Source organism: Podarcis cretensis (assembly GCF_951804945.1).
Source record: "Podarcis cretensis genome assembly, chromosome: 4".
In the NCBI taxonomy this organism is placed as follows: domain Eukaryota; kingdom Metazoa; phylum Chordata; class Lepidosauria; order Squamata; family Lacertidae; genus Podarcis; species Podarcis cretensis.
The window spans coordinates 50,242,088-50,260,488 of record NC_137173.1 but is presented as its reverse complement, the minus strand read 5'-3'; the positions used below and the strand labels follow the sequence as shown (position 1 = coordinate 50,260,488).

General features: G+C 37.7%; 1 protein-coding gene across 3 annotated transcripts in view; it reads right to left on the bottom strand.

Annotated features, from left to right (window-relative positions):
- Window positions 1-18,401, bottom strand: part of NCAM2 (neural cell adhesion molecule 2) — a 202,996-nt gene that overhangs the window by 24,569 nt on the left and 160,026 nt on the right. Inside the window, exon 16 of one of the 3 annotated variants that reach the window (XM_079972038.1) lies at window positions 2,510-3,090. The exons of 1 other annotated variant lie outside the window; for it this stretch is intronic. In XM_079972038.1, coding sequence (XP_079828164.1) covers window positions 2,972-3,090 — 119 coding nt within the window. In that variant the 3' untranslated portion in view covers window positions 2,510-2,971. Of the gene's footprint in view, window positions 1-2,509; window positions 3,091-18,401 lie in introns of those variants that run through there. One more of the 3 variants, XM_079972039.1, reaches the window with a different exon arrangement.

Sequence of the window (18,401 nt, the reverse complement as noted above, 5' to 3'; positions counted from 1 at the left end):
ATTTGTGAGGACTAAAAAATATCGGAGACACTTGGAGCTAATCCTACATCTGATCACTTGCTCATGTTCGGAGAGGAAAGAGCTATTGATGGCTACTAGACATGATGGCTATGTTCTGCCTCCATAGTTGGAGGCAACATTGCTTCTGGGTACCAATTGCTGGAATCCACTGGAGGGGAAAGTGGTCTTGTTCTTAAACCCTGCTTGCTGGTTTCCCAGAGGCAAATGGTTTGGCACTGTGAGACAGGATGCTGGACTTGATGGACCATTGGCCTGATCCAGCAGGCTCTTCTTATGTTATATTTATGTGTAATAAACTACTTTGTGTGGTGTGTGTGTTTGTGTGTGTGTTTGTATGTGTTAAGAAGTTATAATTGTGGATATAATGGAGAATACTCTATTCCTACCAAACATGATTAAATGAACCAAGATTTCCACCTCCAATGTTCTGAAGAGGTTGCATTAAGTATGAATGTTGAATGTGTAAGTTTATGTCTAGAGTCAATGGATAGAACAAACACCATTAGATGTACAACTGGATAAGTGTTTCATGTATCTGTATTTGTTTAAAAACCAATAAAAATTGGGGGGAGGGGAGATGAGTTATAAATATGGATGGGATGTTGTTTATCTTGGGCAGTACTTCCAAAAATTATAAATTTCAAGCAATACATTAATGAAATGGCAAACTAAAATAAATACTTTAATGAGGCGAAACAAGAGATACATCCTACATTGTTGCCTTAAGGGGGATAGGCTGGCATTACCACATATTGCTGATTATTTTTATCCTTGTCAGTTGAAGGATTTATCAGGAAGCATCATGGCAAGAAATGGAACAATTTGAGTCCTTAATGTATTAGAAGTTTGGAAATAATAACTGATATACAGTAAGGATAAAATGGAAGGGAAGAATCATATCCTCAGAACAGTCCACTAGCTGCTTCCAGATGTAATCCAAATTTCATAAAGCAACATTTCAGAGGTGGAAAGCTCTAAGCAAGCATGAATTTACTGATACCTTTAAGAAGTGAAGATATGAAAGCTGACTAATGCAATTCTGTTCCCTGTTGATTTCCATATTTGAGAAATATTACACAGAGTCTTAAAATGTGTTTTTCACACTGTTTTAAAAGAAAGAAGTTCCTTTGGTGGAGAGGAGGTGCAAATCTTGCTTTATACCTTTTTTTAGGTAAATGAGAGCATAGCATAGCATACCATACCATAATTGCTACATAATAAAATGGGAAGTAATTTCCAGAGTGCTGAATCCACATGGGAAAAGTGCTGCTTTTCCAAGGGTAATAGAAATTTTCCTCCAGCAATAGGAACAGATGTGACACAGGTGAAATGAGGCATATTGATATCTCAGTTCTGATGCTGTCGAGTGACATAACTACAGAAACTATACAATAAGACCTGTGGCCTTTGGGTTATTATTTAAAGTTAGATTTTTAAATTTCACATAGAGATACTGAATAGTATGAAACAGAATCCAATGATGAATCAGAGTTTTATTAGAGGATTGTTATATGGAAGTTTAAATCATCAGGTATTATAATTATTTATCTGTGATCTTTACTTCAATATGTATTTCTAGATATATGTTTTAGTGTGTTATTCCTTTATATTAGCTGAACATTTATATGTATTTATATGAAAGAATGTGTTTTACCCTTAATACATAAAAAGAAAGGCCTTTCCCTATAAATTAATCCCTGTCATTCCAATAATTTACATACTAATAAGGCCAGTGATATAAAATATTGCCTATTTCTGTGTTAATGGAATTATCACCAATATCTAATCTGGTGGATGTATTGAAAAGTAACAACATTTGGTGTAAAATTATTAACTGTCTCATATGGGAATGATTATTATTTTTTTGTAAAGATGTATTAGTTAAGGCAGGAATGGCTGCATTTTACCTACAATAAATAGTATATTTTACTCTCAGTCTTGGAACGGTATTCTGAGAGAGGTTTTAGTTGTCTGAAGAATTGTGATAGGAAGGAAAAATAGAAAAGGATTGCCTGGGGAACTTACAAAGCCTATAGAGGTACGAAATGGCTGCTTGTTTGTTTTTGAATATATATACACATATAAATCTAAACTATGTTAAAATATATATTAGGCAAAAACGCTCCAGCCTGAAGTTCTGCATGCATTCCAATATGCTTCTTCAGGTTTCCCCATTGACTTTAATGTCAGAAATATCATTGCACAGGGATGTATAAACAGGCTCTCTCTGACAGCACAGTGAATGGAAAAACACAGGTAGGGACAGTAAAACTCTTTATGGGTATTTAAGAGGTCCCAACTATATTTAATAGTCCTTTAGAAAGGGCTGAACTTCAACACTTTGCTTTAAAAACAAAAAACAAACAATGTCATAAGAAATAACAAAGAGCATATAAATACATCTTAATAAAGGCACAGCAATATGCATAGTGGCATATATGAAACCAAAGTATTCTAATAGACTATTCAAGTCATGTGATAAAATTGAATAACTATGCTTGTGGTTGTTGCTGTTGTTGTTTTGCAAAGAAACATAATTGAGACAGAATGGCAACATTTTACTCCAAACCATGCTACAAGTAGCTAACCATGTTGTGTGTTTGCCATAAGATTGAAACTGTTTCCACAAGTGATGCTGAGAATCTATCATTTTGAATTGAATCTACTTCTATACCATGAAGATTCTACATTCAAATTGCATATGCATGAAATACAAAAGATGATTTAAGCATCACTTCTGAAAACATTCTTAGGGTTTCCCCAATGAAAAAAAGCCACTCGTAAGGAACATTCATTCATGCATAGTTTCTTCAGTTGCTTTCATGTTGATGTAATATAACAAATGTTTAAAGGAGCTCCAGAAAGTCCAATAGTATCCAGGTCTGTTATTTCCCCTTAAATAGGAAGTTCACAGAAAGAAAGAAAAGCCTCGTACAATGTTCTGCATGGTTTACCAATATGAAAACGTGCACAATAGACTTATGACTATAAGGAAAACAAAGCCAGCAGCATTCAGCTGCCGTGACTGGCATCCATTTCCACCTTTACGGGCTTCGCAGCAGGTATCTGCTTTGATGAAGATTGATATAAAAATCAGAAGTGTAAGAAAAAAATTGACAAAAATGAAAAAAATATTATAAAATGTGAAAAAAGAAAATTAAAAGGAAACAGTGATAGTGAGAAAGAAAAAAGAGAAAAAATAATTAATGCAATATTTATACAATGTCAAAGACATTTACTTAAACCAATTACTTTAAAATGTTGAAAATGTAGGTAAATGAAGGGCCCTTTTTAAAAAACGTGAAACAAATATCGTCTGAAGTAGGAGGAATTACCAGGTTAAGATACTGAATATACTTTCAGTAAAAGTGCACCATAAGAGCCCTAGGACAACAATATGAATTTCAGGTGGAACCACACCACTGCTAATCCCATTTTAGTCCTTCTACTAATATTATTAGACAAGCCAAGATGCTATGTTACCAGTCAAAATCTGATTTTGCAAGATTGCAATGGAACAAAATGGCCTCCCATTCACCAACATTTAATACCTTGCCAAGGTGCAGACAATAAATTATGAGTCATTATGTTGCCTTCAGCTGATCTGCAGTACATATTAGTTAGATACAGCTCTTTCTGTTTCGTTACCTTGGAAGTACTGAGAGGCTATGCAATTTTCATCTTTTAAAGTGTTGGTAGAAATCCTATTGAAGTGGCTGAGCTATAAATCAGTTTGGCATATCTTGCTACACTGTGCAGGTTCCGCACATATGGATGGTGGTGGCATGTATGAAGCCCAAAGGTCTATCACATGAATGACCTTATCTGATTGGTAATAGCAAAATACCATTCATCCATTCATTTTATGTAAGAAATAAGTTGCACTGGGAAATAAAAAAATGTTATTCAGGTTCAGCGCAGGGCCACAGAAATCTATGGGCATATGTAACTCAAGTCCATTAATTCCAGTGGGTCTATCCTGATTATGAATTAGATGGATGTAATCCATCTTCCTCCCAATGAAGTACCTCAGTTCTAGCCATGTCTACTCAGAAATAACTCTTATTGAATGAAATGAAGCTTATTCCCAAGTATGTAGGGTGATGATTGCAGCCTAAGTGTCTTTGACACCTCCAGTCTTTGATCAAAGAGCAGAATTGGGGAACAACAAATGGAGGGTGAATCTTTCTCTTCCTGTGCCCTACAAATCACCAGCAGAGCAGAAATGGTGGGTGTATATATTAGTTCTGGATTTTTTTGTCTTTTAAACAGTTTCACAATGAGAGAGAAATAATTACATCAGATCCAGGACTGGGTTTGCTCCAGTTCTGGGAGCATGATGGGGACAGTTTCATGCTCAAACATAAATGTTCCCATCACCATTTTTGACATTAGTGCTCCAGTGTTGGAGAGAAACTGGCTGTGAACTTTTCCACAATAACATACAGTAGAGGAAGCCTCTGATTTCATACCTCCTTCTGCAAGGGAGATCCAATAGATCCAACACTCCTATCATTATAAGCATATATAGCAACTGCAACTAATAGAATTTTCTATGCCTCTGTCCTACAGGACTTTAAATGTAAGATTTCTAAGTAATTCATGTTGAGTTTCTGACTTTCTGCTGCTCTTTCTGGCAAATAGCTATGTTTCACCTTAGCCTTCTCACATTCCATTGGAAAATTACTCCAGATGCCTCTGGATCCGCACATAAACTTCTGAGGCATCAGCCTATTTTTATGCTGGGGATGGTGACATGCTGCTCAGAAGAGGTATGTAATTCCCAGCAAGCATGCTCCACTTAGCCTGACCTATACTACTTTCCCCAACTAGTTTTTTTCCCCCTTAGAAAGAAATATTGAAAGCTGTTGTGATACAGACAGGACATCTCTCCAAGAAGGGCTTGGAGATAATAGCCTGTTAGATCAGGCCAATTGCCCATCTAGTCTAGCATCCTGTTATCACAGTGCCAACCAGATGCCTGTGGCAAACCAGTGAGCAGAACATGAGCACAAGAGCACTCTCTTGTGGTTTCCAACAACTGGTATTTGGAAGCATTGCTGCCTCCAACTGTGGAGGCAGAGCATAGCCATTATAGCTGGAAGCCATGGATAGCCCTCTCCTCCATGAATTTGCCTAATCATCTTTTAAAGGCATCCAAGTTGTTCGCCACCACTGCCCCCTGGGGGAAAGAGTTCCATAGCTTGACTAGCTAGCTTCTATGACTCCCAGATTTCACTCCTGCTCTGTCACTTCCAGTTCAGACCCTTAAATTAAGATTTTTTGGGGGGTCCAACATGCACCACTTTACACTTGTTTATATTGCATAGCATTTGCAATTTTACTGCTCATTCACTTACTTTGGAGAGGTCCTTTGTTCAAATTCTCTTTTTTGTTTTTGAGAACCCTGAACAATTTAGTGTCAGCAGCAAACGTAGCCACCTCACTGCTTACTCCTAATTCTAAATCTCTAGGATCTCTCAGCTGGTTGAGCAAAGGCACTTTCTAGACATCTCTAAGATGACAGCAACTAGGAGCAACATTGCACAACCCAACAGCATTGATCAGGTCTCTGTTTCTGAGACAGTAGATGCCACATTTGAGAAATGGGAAGAAATGGCTACTACACAGTTCTCTTGCTTTGAAATGTCCTCTACTTTTCAACCGAGGCAGTGCTTTCCAAATTATTTAAGAATGTGAGCAGCTTAATAGGGAGGGTTTGAAATAAAGGAGCACAAAAAGGAAAGATAGCAGTGTTGGTCCATAAGAAAAATTACACACTCCACAGTAGGGCAATAATTTTATTAGGCCAAGAAAAATATCACAAAATAGTGTCAAATTTAATAATTGTGTGATTTTCTCCTAATAAACACATTTTTATGCAGTGCATGTTTTGCAGTGAATTTATCCTAATATCCATTTTGTATGTAATCCTCACCAGTATATTCATTTTTATGCACAATTGTTCCTAACAAATTCATTTTTAATTAGTTGGAGAACTGAGTTGAAAAAGTCAGATAAGGGCGAATTTCAAAGAATAGTTGTTTCTCCATTCCCATAGTATTTCAGAAACTAGGAGTTTTATAAATTCACCTTTAAAAGTGAACTGAATTCTCCAAACCCATTCCTAGAAAGAACCCACTTATAGTTCTTACAGAGCATACTGGTGTGGCAATGTAACTACAGTACTGCACTGTAGATGCTGTAACATGTTGAGTGGTAATAGGACAGAGAGGAAGAAGCAGACCTGATTGTCAAGATTTCTTTCCCATAGAACCCTACAGGGTCGACTCAGAGACCCACAATGGTTTCTTACTCCAAGTTCTGCTTGGCAGGTTCTAATCACAGTATCCCTTTTTTGATAAACAATCCTTACAGTATAACCTCTTTTCTTTGGCTCACCACTGAAGTTTACACTCAGACTTCCTCCCTTGGGTATCTCCCTTTCACAGCTCATCATCTCACAATTATCTCAATATACCTATGCTGGCAAAAGATGTCTGGAGTTTATCATTCATCTGTACACCTATGCTGGCAAAAGATGTCTGGAGTTTATCATTCATCTGTACTGGATCATGGAAACCAGCAAGATGTGCTTGCAAAGAACAGTAACATGACTGAAGCTGTGTACATGCTACCATTGGTGTTTGAAGATGAGTACTACATGATGTTATACACAATTGATATGTAACTTGTATTTTCTTGAAAAATACTCTTTAAAAAAATTAAACTATTAAAGCTTTTTCATAATGCAACAAAATAAAAGAAACTAATCTAAATAAAAACAAAAACAAAGAGAGAAAGAGAAAACACCAAATGAAAACAAAAAAGAATGGAAGAAAATTAAAAAAGAAGAAAAATATAAAGCAATTTTGATTTTCTGTCTGTCAGTTACATAAAATAAATAATTCAAAATAGACATTCTAAAATGACATCCAACTGATCTACTTTCTGTTAGGCACCCCCCCCCAATCTTCTGACCCAAATGTCTCAAATTAATTCATTTTCCTTTTCACACAAAAAGTTTAACAAGGCTTCTCTAATTCTTGATATTAATAAAAGTCTGAAATGGTTTTTATCCAATCAAACGTATCAACTTCTTCTCCAATAACGTCAACTACCATTCCTCCATATTAAACAATAATAACTCTTTCCATATTTGTCCACATAAGACTCTTTCTGCTGTGATCATATATTAAAATAATATTCCATAGTTCTTTACTTATGATGTATTCATCAATTCACACCCAGTTCAGTTTCTTCCATTTCCTGTTGAATTTGCCATGGTTCTGCATCTTGATTTTTAAAAATTACCCTTCTGTTTACACTTCATTCTACTCCATCAGGACTCCAGCATTTGGCTGTTTCATTTCTCTAAACTCCTGTGTGAAGGGTTTCTTCTATTTCACCAACCACTGCCTCCAACTCTACAATTTCACCCTCCTTTTCTGGCAATCTTTTATCCATATTGTTCTCTGAAGTCTCTGTGTCATATTCAATTCTGCTTTCCATTTCATCCTTCTCTGGTCTGCTTTCATTCACCATTTCATCAGTCTTAGCTCTAATCACTTTTATTTGCTCATCAAACATTCCCTGAAGGATGCCAACAGTCAATGGAATGTCCAGCAATGTATTTGTAAAACTGAATGTTCTTGATCTTATTAACAGCTCAGTCTCATTACATCTGCCATCTTCACCTTAAGTTCTTAACGGCACTATCTCTTATCAAAACACAAACCTTTCCCATGGAGGAGGTATGAAGTGGCAAAATTACTATCGATTTCAAGGCAACACTTTCATCAATAAAACAGAGAATTAAAAATAATAAAATAAGAATTAACAGCACTCAGAGCTCCCTTGACCTTTTAAAACTTTATTGGTTCAAACAATTAGAGCATGGTTTTTTTCTCCTGCCTTGAATGAACAACTCTTCTTAAGGCCAGATCATACGCCAGATTAAATTTCCACTGGCAAACAGAAATCTTTCTCAGTCATAAAATATAACTGCCTCAGAGATTGTTAGAAAAAGGGATGCTTTTCAGGCTCATACCCATCAAGGCTCTTACATGGCTTCTGGGCAAAATGTTGATTCCTCTACTCATAAGTTGCCCATCCTTGTTCAGGTTCCCAGGAGCTGACAGCTTCTCAGTCGCCCAGTGTAGAAAATGGCCTTTTCAGAGTATCAGGCATTAATTCCCTGTTCACTCTTATCTCTAGATTACTTCTGGATCCACAGCTGTCTCTTGAGGCTCAGGCGGCCTTGCTAGCATGGTTTAGCTTCTGTTAGGTTTGTCCAGTAACCCAGCTGCACCCTTACCTGGACAAGGATAGCCTAGCTTCTGTTGGCCAAAAAACAAAACGAAACCTCAAAAAAGCTCAAAAACTTTTCTGTTTTTGAAACATGGCAACCCTGGGACAGGACTTTTCTGTGGTAGCTCCCCATTTGTAGAATGTTCTCCCAGGGAGGCTCAACTGGCACATTCATAATATATCCTTTGGTGCCAGGCAAAAACTTTTCTCTTCAAACAGACTTTTGGCTGATTAATACTCTATGACCTTTTAAATGTGTTTGTGGGAGAGGCATAATTGGTTTGTTTTTATTATCAGTTTTGTTTTATTATGTATTCTTCTGTTCTCATTTCATATGTTTGTGTTGTGGACCACCTTGTAATCTTCAGATGAAGGGCAGTATACAAATTTTATTATTATTAATAATATTTTTACTGAATCGATATTGAATCCTCATTATATCACAAACATTCTGCCCCATGATGTAGAGAACATATCTGTGTCCTTGGGTACACTCTTTGGATCTTAGACTATGTACTTAAAACTAGGGGAATATCAATCTTAGAAATTTCTACATGATCAATGCTGAATTCCAGTCAAAAGAGTCTATACTGATATAATATGATACGATAGCCAACTTCAAATATCTAAAGGGCAATCACAACAATGACAGAGGAAGCTTGTTTTCTCTTTCTCCAGAGGTAGGATCTGGATCCATAGATTCAAATTATATGAGATGAGTTTCTGCCTGAACATTAGGAAGAACTTTCTGGTAGTAAAAGGTGTTCAGCAGTGCAATGGACTCTATTGGGAAGTTGTGTACTCTCCTTCACTGGATGTTTTTTAAATAAAGGTCAGATGACCAGCTGTCAGGGATTTTTAAATCTATGATTCCTGTATTGCAGGGGATTGGAATAGATGACTCTGTGTCACTACCAACTATAATTCTTTGATTCTATGCCAGGCAGGGCTGCCAAGAGGTGGATACAGAAGGTACTGATTTACAAGACCTGCAGTCAGCAGGGGTCCTGGACTCTGAGATTCCATTTAAAAAAGAGGTGCTAGACCTCCCAGAAGGGAAGATATAAAGCAAACATGAAGGCAAATCTCTAAGTGATTTCTGTGAGATGACATGTCAATCTGGCTGCTCACATCTTTCAGTGATTACAGTCAACGAGTGAAGTCAGAGCTGTGACTGATTAGTGAGTTGTTTGGACACCAAGCAACAGGAACACCTGTATTCCTAAAGAACTGTTGCTTTCACTCCTTGCCTCCTTCTGTCTAATTTTTTAGTCCCTGAAGACTCACTCCACAGTTCTAAAGACCTCATTTCCCCATGTGTTCTGGCATCCTTCCTTTAGGCACTGCCTTGAAGTTATATTGTGCAAGTTATTTAAACAAATTTTCTTTTTAAAAAAATGAAAGACATTAGAAGGAAAAGCAAAACAGAAGAGGAGAAATCACACAGTCTAGGGGAAAGTTACTGTGTAAGCACACTAGAAATATATTGATATATAGGGTTTAATGCAAAATACAGAAGAACTTATTATAATTTTACCATAACCTATGATAAATGGAATGGAACCAAGTATATAATATATGCATAATTTGTTTACAAACTAAAATTACACAACATATTTGGGAAGATCATATTTACAAGCATTTTATGATGGTTCTAGATTGCAAAAAAGAAGTGCATAAAATGCAGGTCCACTTGTTGTTGGGCAAATTCACTCTTCAGTCTTATAGCTACTTCAGCCCACATTTGAGAACAATGCCATAATAGCTTTAATTATGTAAAGGTAAATTACTTAGGGCAGTAATACAAAGTGATGTGTTCTCTTACTTTTTTTCCCCCCTAATTAATGCTAATTAGAGCTAATTAATGTTCAAAAAGTGCTGAAGTTGCAAAAATATCATAATTTAATTGCAATTTGGGTAACGTAGCTGACATTGATGTTGATGATGATGGTGGTGGTGATGATAGTGACGAAACAGATTTACATTTTGCTTGGTGCAGAAAACTATCTGCCCCTGGGTATAACATTCCCAGCAGCTATTTTTTACAAGTGCAGGAAATGCAAAAAAGAAAAAAAGAAAAAAGGTTGCACTTACCCCAAATTGTTGTTCATTAATCAGGTCCTCTATGCAGTCACACACATAGAACCACACATATACAAGTCACAGATTCTAGAGCTCTAAGCAGGCCCAAAGGTGCTTGGGTCCCTTTTTGACTGATGGGTTTTGACCTAGTGGACATGTGCTGACAGGCAGGCTGAGCACCTCTCTCCTCACTACTCAGTTCCTTCCTGACAACCAAGACCCTTTACAGGGACAAAGGCAGAAATCACGTGTTCCATTTGATATTACCACCCCCAAAAAATAAAAGTTACAGATATGTGCATTCTTCTTTTCTACTTTTTATCCATGTTCATTCCCACATAGTGACAACTGATGACCTAGGCAAGGTCGTAAGTGTTTTCAGGAGTAAAAAGCCTGAACAAAACTGCAGTCAATCTTTGCTCAAACATCCTGGGAATAATGTTTGAGATATAGTTCACACAGTAGCTTTGCACAGATCTGGAATATGGTCCACTGGAATGTGCCAATATGAGTAGAATCCCATATCTTGATGAAAATAATAATAATAAAATTGAGAAGTAGAGGATCATATCATCATGCTCCATTACACTTTGGAATTATGACTGTTATATTTATTAGAATTTCTCTTCGTGAAAGTATCCACTTTAAATTGCCCTTCGGTTTAGTTGTACATCAGCTGTTCCACTAAAACATGGCAGATAGCATGCAAAGGACTAACATAATTTGGTCTAGAATCTCCAGAATGGGCTCCATCTTTGATATTTTGTGCTCTGCTAGGGCAAGGAGAAACACTTCCTTATCTTGCCAAGATAAATCTAAAACAGAAAGGAGCATAGAACCCATTGTCATTTGTTCTAAAAGTTTAGAGCTAAAATGCCCAGCAGAGTTTGATGCCCCCTTTATTCCATCATAATCTGGCTTTCTTTCCTTTGGACATGAATCTGCTGGGCAATTAACTGTTTTGTTCTGGAAGACAGTCAACTGAGTCATTTTGAGGGCATCTCTAAATCCTGAAGTCATTTCTGGGGTGATCACATAAGACGTTGTGTGATTTTAACTGCCTCAGCTACTTTCAGTTTCCAGTGAATATTCATTTTGTAATTCCTATTTACCTGGCACAAGGCTGTATAAACTTGACAAACAATATAACTCTTTTAAGAAAGAATTCCTGTAACTACAGAGGAGATGTCAGTAGTACATCGCTATAGAGTGAGTCTTTATTACTCACTTCCCTAATTTCCATTTACTCTTGATGGCCTATAAGAGTTTTATCTGTGAGTCATCAGAGTGTCAGTCCATGGAATGTGTGCAGCTCACTGTGTTGTTAGTGCAGCTATTCTTTGTAATATGGAAAGACCAGCTGGCTCAGGAAATTCCAAATCAGCATCATCTGTTCAGCCATAAAAATGTTCCAGCAAATAACTGGAGATCTTGTTGATCCAGTCTGCAGATGCACCAAATGCTAGTGTGTTCATCTTTGGCCCTGTTTACTTTGAAGTTTTATCTCTGAAGCAGACAGTATCACTTGATTTCAGCAAAAGACACTCCTGGGTCTATTTGTCAAATGAACATTTTTGCTTCTCTTTCTTTCACATTCTTTAAGGCGACATTGCCATGAGTTTTCAGTAGGGTGTCATTAATTGTATGGCAGCATCCTTCATCCCACTTGCTACTGCACTAGAATAAGTCATACTCCAGGGCTGTACATAGGTCAGTAATGCTTTAAACAAATCTCCATACAGCATATACTTTCTTCATCAAGTATTTCACTGTGTGGCTCTTTCAATTACACACAGTTCTGGGTTATGTGGGCAACTTGTGCTACAGTTAAACAGTTTAAATTCAGCACTGGGAAACTGAGGCAACTATTACTGACTTTATTTGGTATGCTATATTTTGAGAATGTTAACCACAACACAGCCATCACTGAGGACTACATGCCTGTGGCATGTAGTGAATAGATATATTGGGGTACAATAAATGTAATTATTAAGTGCATCTTGGAATTTCAAGTCAAGCCATCCCTTCCTCTGTGGCATTGGGTGAGAATTTAGTGCCTGCTCTTGCAATCAAGCACCTTCCAAAATTATCCCATCTGCAATTCCTGTAGTCTCTCACCCAGAGATCACAGCTACATTTATTTTCTAGCTTTCTCATATGACTGCTTCCTCTAGAATTCTTAATGAACAATCCTCTTTTCCATTTCCACTTTGATTTCCTGTTTATTGTTTTGTATGCTAGAGGGAGTGATTTGACAAGTAATCCTGCATGGGCCTGCAGCTCAGGTTCAGAGATCTTACCAGCTTTCAATATAGAGTTTAAATTTCCAGAAATAACATCTAAAATATGCATTTACCTGTCATGCAGGTGCAACATTCAACTCTACTTTTGCATTTTTTGAATCCTAAAATGTGGTATAAGGAGTTTGTGATCTGCTTAATTCTGGGCAGTTTGCACAGATATAGTAATAAAATAAGATTCCCAGCAACTGTCGATTTCTGTGTATCTTGTTTGTGCCGCAGTCAGATTTATTTAGAAGATTTGCACACCATCTCTTAATCAGGTTTCAAAAAGTGGCTTATAACAGGCTGCATAAATTAAAACAAAAACCCAAGAACCCTTGTTCCTTAGGCTAACGCAGAGGCCAGCGCTCTTCTGACAGCTAGACACAAGATGATCTTTCACTTCCTGTGATGTTCTTCCTAGGAGAGTGAAGGAGCAGCATCTCATTGGTCTTTGTTTCTTTGGTTGATGAGAGGACATAATGAACATAATGGTATTCCCTTTGCTTCTGCATTCCCAGTTTCATATTCGTATGTCAGCCATTGTCAAAATAGATTTGTGTATCTGCAGACTGTGCTCCTTGCTCCAGTGATAATACTTCCAACTGATATTTTGACACACATCCCGGAATCATAGTGCCGCTTTTGTGGTAAATTATATGTGTATTTCACCCAATAATTTAACTTTCCCAGAAAATGCTGTACTTCTTTGCTTGACAAAAGCAATGGCAGCAGTTCAGGACCCTGAACTTTCCTCTTGTTCATTTCAATCCCTTTGTCCGATCTCCCTCATACCCTCCCTCCCTGGCAAAAGACAAAAAAAGTAAGGAAGTGGGCAAACTTCGACTGTTCAGATATCTGAATCAGCTGCTGGTATAATGAGGTTTGGGTATCATTCTTTGTGTTCAGATAACTGAGATTTCAGATAATGAGCATTCTGATTTACTCCCTTCCCCTGGTGGGGTCTTGAGGAGATTGGAAGCATTTGCTTCTGTTTTACATTATCTTAGTGTTGCATCCCAAGCCTAAAATGTGGTAAACTAAATATGGTTTATTGAAACAAGCCTGCTCCATAACAAATAATTTGAAGTTGGTTTGTTTCTATGATAGTTTGTTTTTAAAAAGGTGCATTTATTTATTTATTAAATTTGTACACTGCCTTTCATCCATAGATCTCAGGATGGTTCGTAGCATAAAAATACAAGATAAAAACACAAAATACATAATAAAAACAAGAACGAAATAATAACCTCGCTCTCCGCAACCCCTCCCACAAACACATTTAAAAAGATATAGGGTGGTTGAAGAGAAATGTTTTTGCCTGGCTCCTAAAGGTGTGTGTGTGTGATGTTTTCATTAAAGGTTTCTTGGTTTACAAACGTATGTGCAATGTCTCTTTTTTCAAGTTACATTTTCTACACATCAGTTTCATTTGTTGAGACATTAGTGTTACATTTAAAGGTGTATAATTAAGGAGCCCAATTATAGAGAACAGAGTCAAAAATTAAGCCAGCTCTTAATACAATTGTCATGTATTGGATTATAATAAATAATTGATATTTAAATGGGTCTTTTCTTCAGCTTAAATTCTTCACACTACTGTAAGCATTGAATGTTGATATCATTCATGGGATCAAGTACTGTGCAGGAATTTGAACTTTTCCTCCACCAGTTACTGTTGTAAAAAGTTTGTTCCAGCCTTAATTATATCCTTGATAAGGCACTATGTTCATGTGTGGCCTTAGGACAATCACCCTCTCATTCTAATCTATCTCAAAGGTGTGTTTTGAGGATAAAATGGGGAGGGCATCATAGGAGCCAACTCCTAGGGGCTGAGGTCTGTTCAGACCCCCCCTAAAGTATTTGAGGGGCCTATCCCCCCTCCCCCAAGCGGATGGGCACTACCATTCAAATGGTGTGTTTGTGATGTGTATTTTGATCAATTATGTGGGGTGAGGCTTACCTGCCCCCCCCATATTTTATTCACGTTGGCCCCCTTGCAGGGCATGTATACCACCCTGCACTTGTTGGATGAAAGGTGGGGTGAACATGTAGTAATTAACAAGTAAATATTATCTGTTTCCTCTCTTTCTGTGCCAACAAACAAAGATAGATTTTATTCATCTTATTTCCTACACAGTTTTCACTGATGCTATAGAGATTTCTATACAGCAATCTCTCCCCTACCCATTCCCGCAGTGTTGCAAAACACTTCAGGCCTTAAATTCTGCTAGGGGCCACCAGAGTGATATTTCAAACCTGTTTTTACTTTCATATTTTAGCCTTGGGAGAAGTGCATAATAGTTGAGTGTCCTTCTTAGCATATGCCAAGTGAATTTCCTGTTGCAGCGATAATAATCAGATTAAGCACATCAAGGATCAGGGTGCACTTTGGGGAGTACTTCAGATCTAACATGTTTCTTTCTATTTTAAATTTAATTTTATTCTGTAAGTAAATCTATATGAGTAAACTGAAAGCTCTTTTCTATAGTGATGAGATTTGGAAGCAGATAGCAGTATTGTAACAGGCTTGTACCCTAGAATATCTTGAAATTAGGTACTGAATCCACCTTACCATTACAGAAAACTATGAAGCAAGAAAGAAACTCTAGTTGCAAAAGTAAACAGAAGTGTTTCACACATTTCCTATGGGGGGTTGCAGAAAAGAATATATCAGTGTTGTGTTTATTCAAGCTTCAAAATATGAACATATTGTTATACTTAAAATAAAAGTAAATGTTTTTAACCTCCAGATGAACCTTTAAAGTTCATAAGGCTTTCACTGTGAGTAATTAATGAAAATATAAAGGAATGGTTTAACTTGATGAACACTGACATTTTTTGCAAGTATATAGCACAACACGATCACATTAAATAGATTATCCATCATCTCTGCCTATGACAAGATGGGTTTGGTTAGGAAGAGTGAAGATGCTTTAGCACACATGATGGCACTTTGTTGGAAAGGGTATGCAAGACATTCCAGTCAGGGACATAAAAGGTCGTAATATTTGTGGAATCTGAAAACAGTCCTAAATGCAATGACTGATGGGTGCGCTTCCATGAAATAATTGGCTTAAGTCCATAGTCAAGAAAATATTGCTATGTAAGCTGAAGGGTTGTGACTGGAAACAGCAGCTATTCATCCCAAACATCAACAAATAAATTCTGCCTTGCTGATAAACACAACCACTTAAAATATTTTAAAGAAATTGATTCACTGAAAAAGTATTAATATGTTGAGAATTATTGTACATAAGTTAAACTCTAGGGAGAACTGAGATATGTCTAGAAGCTTTCAATTTTATCTAAAAATAATCAATGTGGATTCCTAAGATAGCAATTGTCTTGATGATGATGGTTGAATCTTGTGATCTACCTTCAAATCTCCTGATAATATTAGTTTTAGTTTCCTACCAATTTGCTCTGGATACCAAACTGATATTGTTATAATTGTGAGACCTAGAAAGTAATTGAGGATGGCAGAAATCCTTCTCAATTGAGTTATATTTGATACCAAATGTGTCATAATGACCACGTCTGCATGCTTGATCAAGGCTTCATAAGCAATAATGATACCCAGCCTTATTTTCCTGGGTTGTTAGCTCAGGCATAGTTCGTTAGTTCAGGTGTAAAATGGAATGGTGGATTAACATAAGCCAAAAAGTTCACACTGCAGCATAATGGGAACAGTGTAGGGATGAGAGTGTAGCCAGATCATTCATGCATGGCTTTATTAAAACATTGTTTACAAAGTCCTGGATGATTATCCAAACATGGCAAATGTCCATCTTCCCACCCATTGTCTTGCCCTTTCCCTTTCAACTTTTAATGAATTTTTTTAAAAAAATGATTCTGTAGAAATAATCCATTAATCACAGACACCTATCTCATTTAGGCTTATAATTTATTTCTGCAAGGTTTCAGATCTTGCACAATTTCTTTTGTGATTCTGAATAAAATTTATCTGCTTTTTATTATGCACTAGGCACAAGGCAGGTGGCGCTGTGGGTTAAAGCCTCAGCGCCTAGGGCTTGCCGATCGAAAGGTCGGCGGTTCGAATCCCTGCGGCGGGGTGCGCTCCCGCTGCTCGGTCCCAGCGCCTGCCAACCTAGCAGTTCGAAAGCACCTCCGGGTGCAAGTAGATAAATAGGGACCGCTTACCAGCGGGAAGGTAAACGGCGTTTCCGTGTGCGGCTCTGGCTCGCCAGAGCAGCGATGTCACGCTGGCCACGTGACCCGGAAGTGTCTCCGGACAGCGCTGGCCCCTGGCCTCTTAAGTGAGATGGGCGCACAACCCCAGAGTCTGTCAAGACTGGCCCGTACGGGCAGGGGTACCTTTACCTTTACCTTTAGGCACAAGGGAGCAGGTGCACATGAAGAAATAACCAGACTGAAACCGTGTATGGGGTAAACAAATCCACAACAAGGCTACAGGAACATTGGGGTTTGGCAAGGCATCATCAGTGGTGGGAGACAACAGAGGTCACCACCACCCTTTTAAGGTTCAAATGCAGATCAGGAAAGACACAATCTTCCATCAGGTCTGTTTCCAGGCCCTACCCAGCAAGATTTTGAAATTTGATTTTCATATCATTACTAGAATTCAATTTTTATAATTCGTCCGAAGTTTGAAAATTGATTTGAATAATTCGTGAAAATGTGATTGCATTCCAACTAATAGCCACACAGGAATTACCTAGTGGCCTATAGCTAAAAGAAACTTTTGACAAAATTTCACAGGGAACCAAACACTCAAGTCAGAAGTCAGGCAAACAAAGCACCATTAGTATTCTTCAGATTTCTAATTAAAGTACCTATTGGTAACTTTTGGACAACCTGATCCCAAACAATCATGGAAAAGAACAGGGATAGGGAAGCTGTGGCTTCTTGGATTTTGTCAGACACCAAACTCTCATCAGCCCTGTGTTTAGGCATGATGGTAATCCAACAACATCTGGATGACCACAAGTCCACCTCTTCTGGTATGGAAACTTGTGCCATGGCAGCTGCAGAATGACCAGCATCATATGCTATACAAATGGGGCAGATGTCACCTGATTAACGTGCTTTCAAAAATGCCTAGCTTGCTCTTTTCTGCACTATGATCCCAGGGAGGCATTGCCACTCCACCAGACTTTAATATTCCAGGCAACAATCTGCTAGCAACTGCACCATCATCTCCTTTAATGTCACCCTCTAGGAGCCTGTTGTTTGATGCATGCAGTACCATGCAGAGACTTCTTCTAAGTGCTACTGCAACAAAACCAATTACTGCTAGGTGGATGTAACTACCAAACTGCAGAGATATGGTAAGTGATTTCTTTTGAAATAGCGACCTGTTAGCATATGTCAGTGCATAAAATCAACAGAATATTGTAAACCTTGTAGCTGGTGATTTTGCTAGTAATAAGGAAATAGTCATACCAGTAATAAGCAACTGTGTGCCATTTGAGATATACCATTTGTAGTGCTGTAACTGTTCTTTGTTCTGATGATTTTGGCAGCAAAATTGTAGTGGACCGCCCACACTAGCTGTCACATGTTGCTGCTTTTTTGGAGGCTGATTGCTTCTTTCCCCACTGCCCATACCAATGGTGGGATGGGTTCAGACTGAGAAAAAATCTGTGCCTATAATCAGGCCCCTTCCTTTACCTTGTGCCTGAAACCAGTGTAAGAGTTATGAGACAGGGTACTGACAGACCT